The 1356-nt window shown below is 49.9% G+C and overlaps 1 protein-coding gene across 1 annotated transcript in view; it reads left to right on the plus strand.

Moving 5' to 3' along the window:
- The first annotated feature begins 211 nt into the window (after positions 1-211).
- LOC119355016 (glycine--tRNA ligase, mitochondrial 1-like) overlaps positions 212-1356 on the plus strand; it is a 5921-nt gene continuing 4776 nt past the window's right edge. Inside the window, exon 1 of the mRNA XM_037621783.1 lies at positions 212-539. Within this exon, the coding sequence (XP_037477680.1) occupies positions 258-539 (282 nt within the window). The 5' untranslated portion in view covers positions 212-257. The remainder of the gene's footprint in view (positions 540-1356) is intronic.

Genomic DNA, 1356 nt, shown 5'->3' on the forward strand with positions numbered 1-1356 from the left:
GGAATTTTGTCGCGCCTCCTAAAATTTTTGCGGGCCGGAACAGATGCGGGATCTGATTGGACTGGTTATTCTGCCTAACCCGTATTTTGACGGTTATTTTACGGGTTGGGAGGGGATGCGGGGTATGCTAGAGTTGCTCTTATTACCCAGGCCTATCGCTTCTGAATCATCTATCACCACACGCTGGCTAGCGGGCCCCAGACGTAGGCGTCTCGCTGCCCGCGTCGCATCTCCAACCCCGCACGACCCATCTCTCCATGCTCCTCCGCCTCCTCTCGTCCGCCTCTCGCGCCATCGCAGCAAAACCTCACCCACCCCAAACCCTAGCCGCTGCTGCAGCTGGCGCCACCTCAACCACCCGGAAGCTCGCAGCCATGGCGGGTAACCGGGAGGCGTTCCGCCTGGCGGTGGGGAACACGCTCGAGCGGCGCCTCTTCTACGTGCCGTCCTTCAAGATATACGGTGGCGTCGCGGGGCTCTATGACTACGGGCCGCCAGGGTGCGCCGTCAAGGCAAACGTCCTCGCCTTCTGGCGCCAGGTTGCCTGACATGCCTCTTTTCTACTACTTCGCGAGCTTGTAGAGTCCTGGTTTGACGAGATTCTTGATTGGGGGCGAGTCCTCGTGGTTTTCGAGGGGAATGTGGCCCTTTTCGCCTTTTTTGGTTATGAATTGTGGCGAGAGAGGCTCCAATTGGTGCTACTGATACTGGGTGATCAGTTTTGGTCTCGACTTGCCGTGTTTGTTTTGCATTTGTATTACTTGTGGTGTCGTGTAGCATGTGCCCGTTGCTGAAATTGGCTAGCTTCCAATCAAGAAATGTGGCCACTTGACACTTTAGAGCTAAATTTTCCTCCTGTAATGTAAATTGGAGCGATCGTCTTTCTAGTTAAATCAGTTTGTTGATCAGCAGCAAACTAGCCTGGTTTCCTCAACTTGTAAACTTTAGCTTTGTGAATATAGGAGATTAGGAGGAACTGATCACCTTATACTGAACTTGCTGCCTTAAATTCTACTACTGTACTTCCGAGCCATACTGTAGGTCTCCAAGGTGACACCTTGACCATCAATTTATATGAAAGTATACCGTGTTCAGTAAAAACTTAAGTATACATTATTAAGCTATATTTCATGGTACATCTAGTAATATCAACTTAGTCGTAAGGATGTTGGTTCTTTTTGTATGCTGATGGTGAAACCTAATACTGTTTGACTAGCAGAAATTCTAGAATGATCCACACTGTGAGTCAGTATGCGACCCTCACCCGTACAACTAGTACACTTGGGAGTCAACCAACTCAGACACTCATACGACATTTGCACAAATGCCGGGTACACTGGTGATCCAGTTTGACCT

Source organism: Triticum dicoccoides, chromosome 2A, assembly GCF_002162155.2.
Source record: "Triticum dicoccoides isolate Atlit2015 ecotype Zavitan chromosome 2A, WEW_v2.0, whole genome shotgun sequence".
NCBI classification, from domain to species: domain Eukaryota; kingdom Viridiplantae; phylum Streptophyta; class Magnoliopsida; order Poales; family Poaceae; genus Triticum; species Triticum dicoccoides.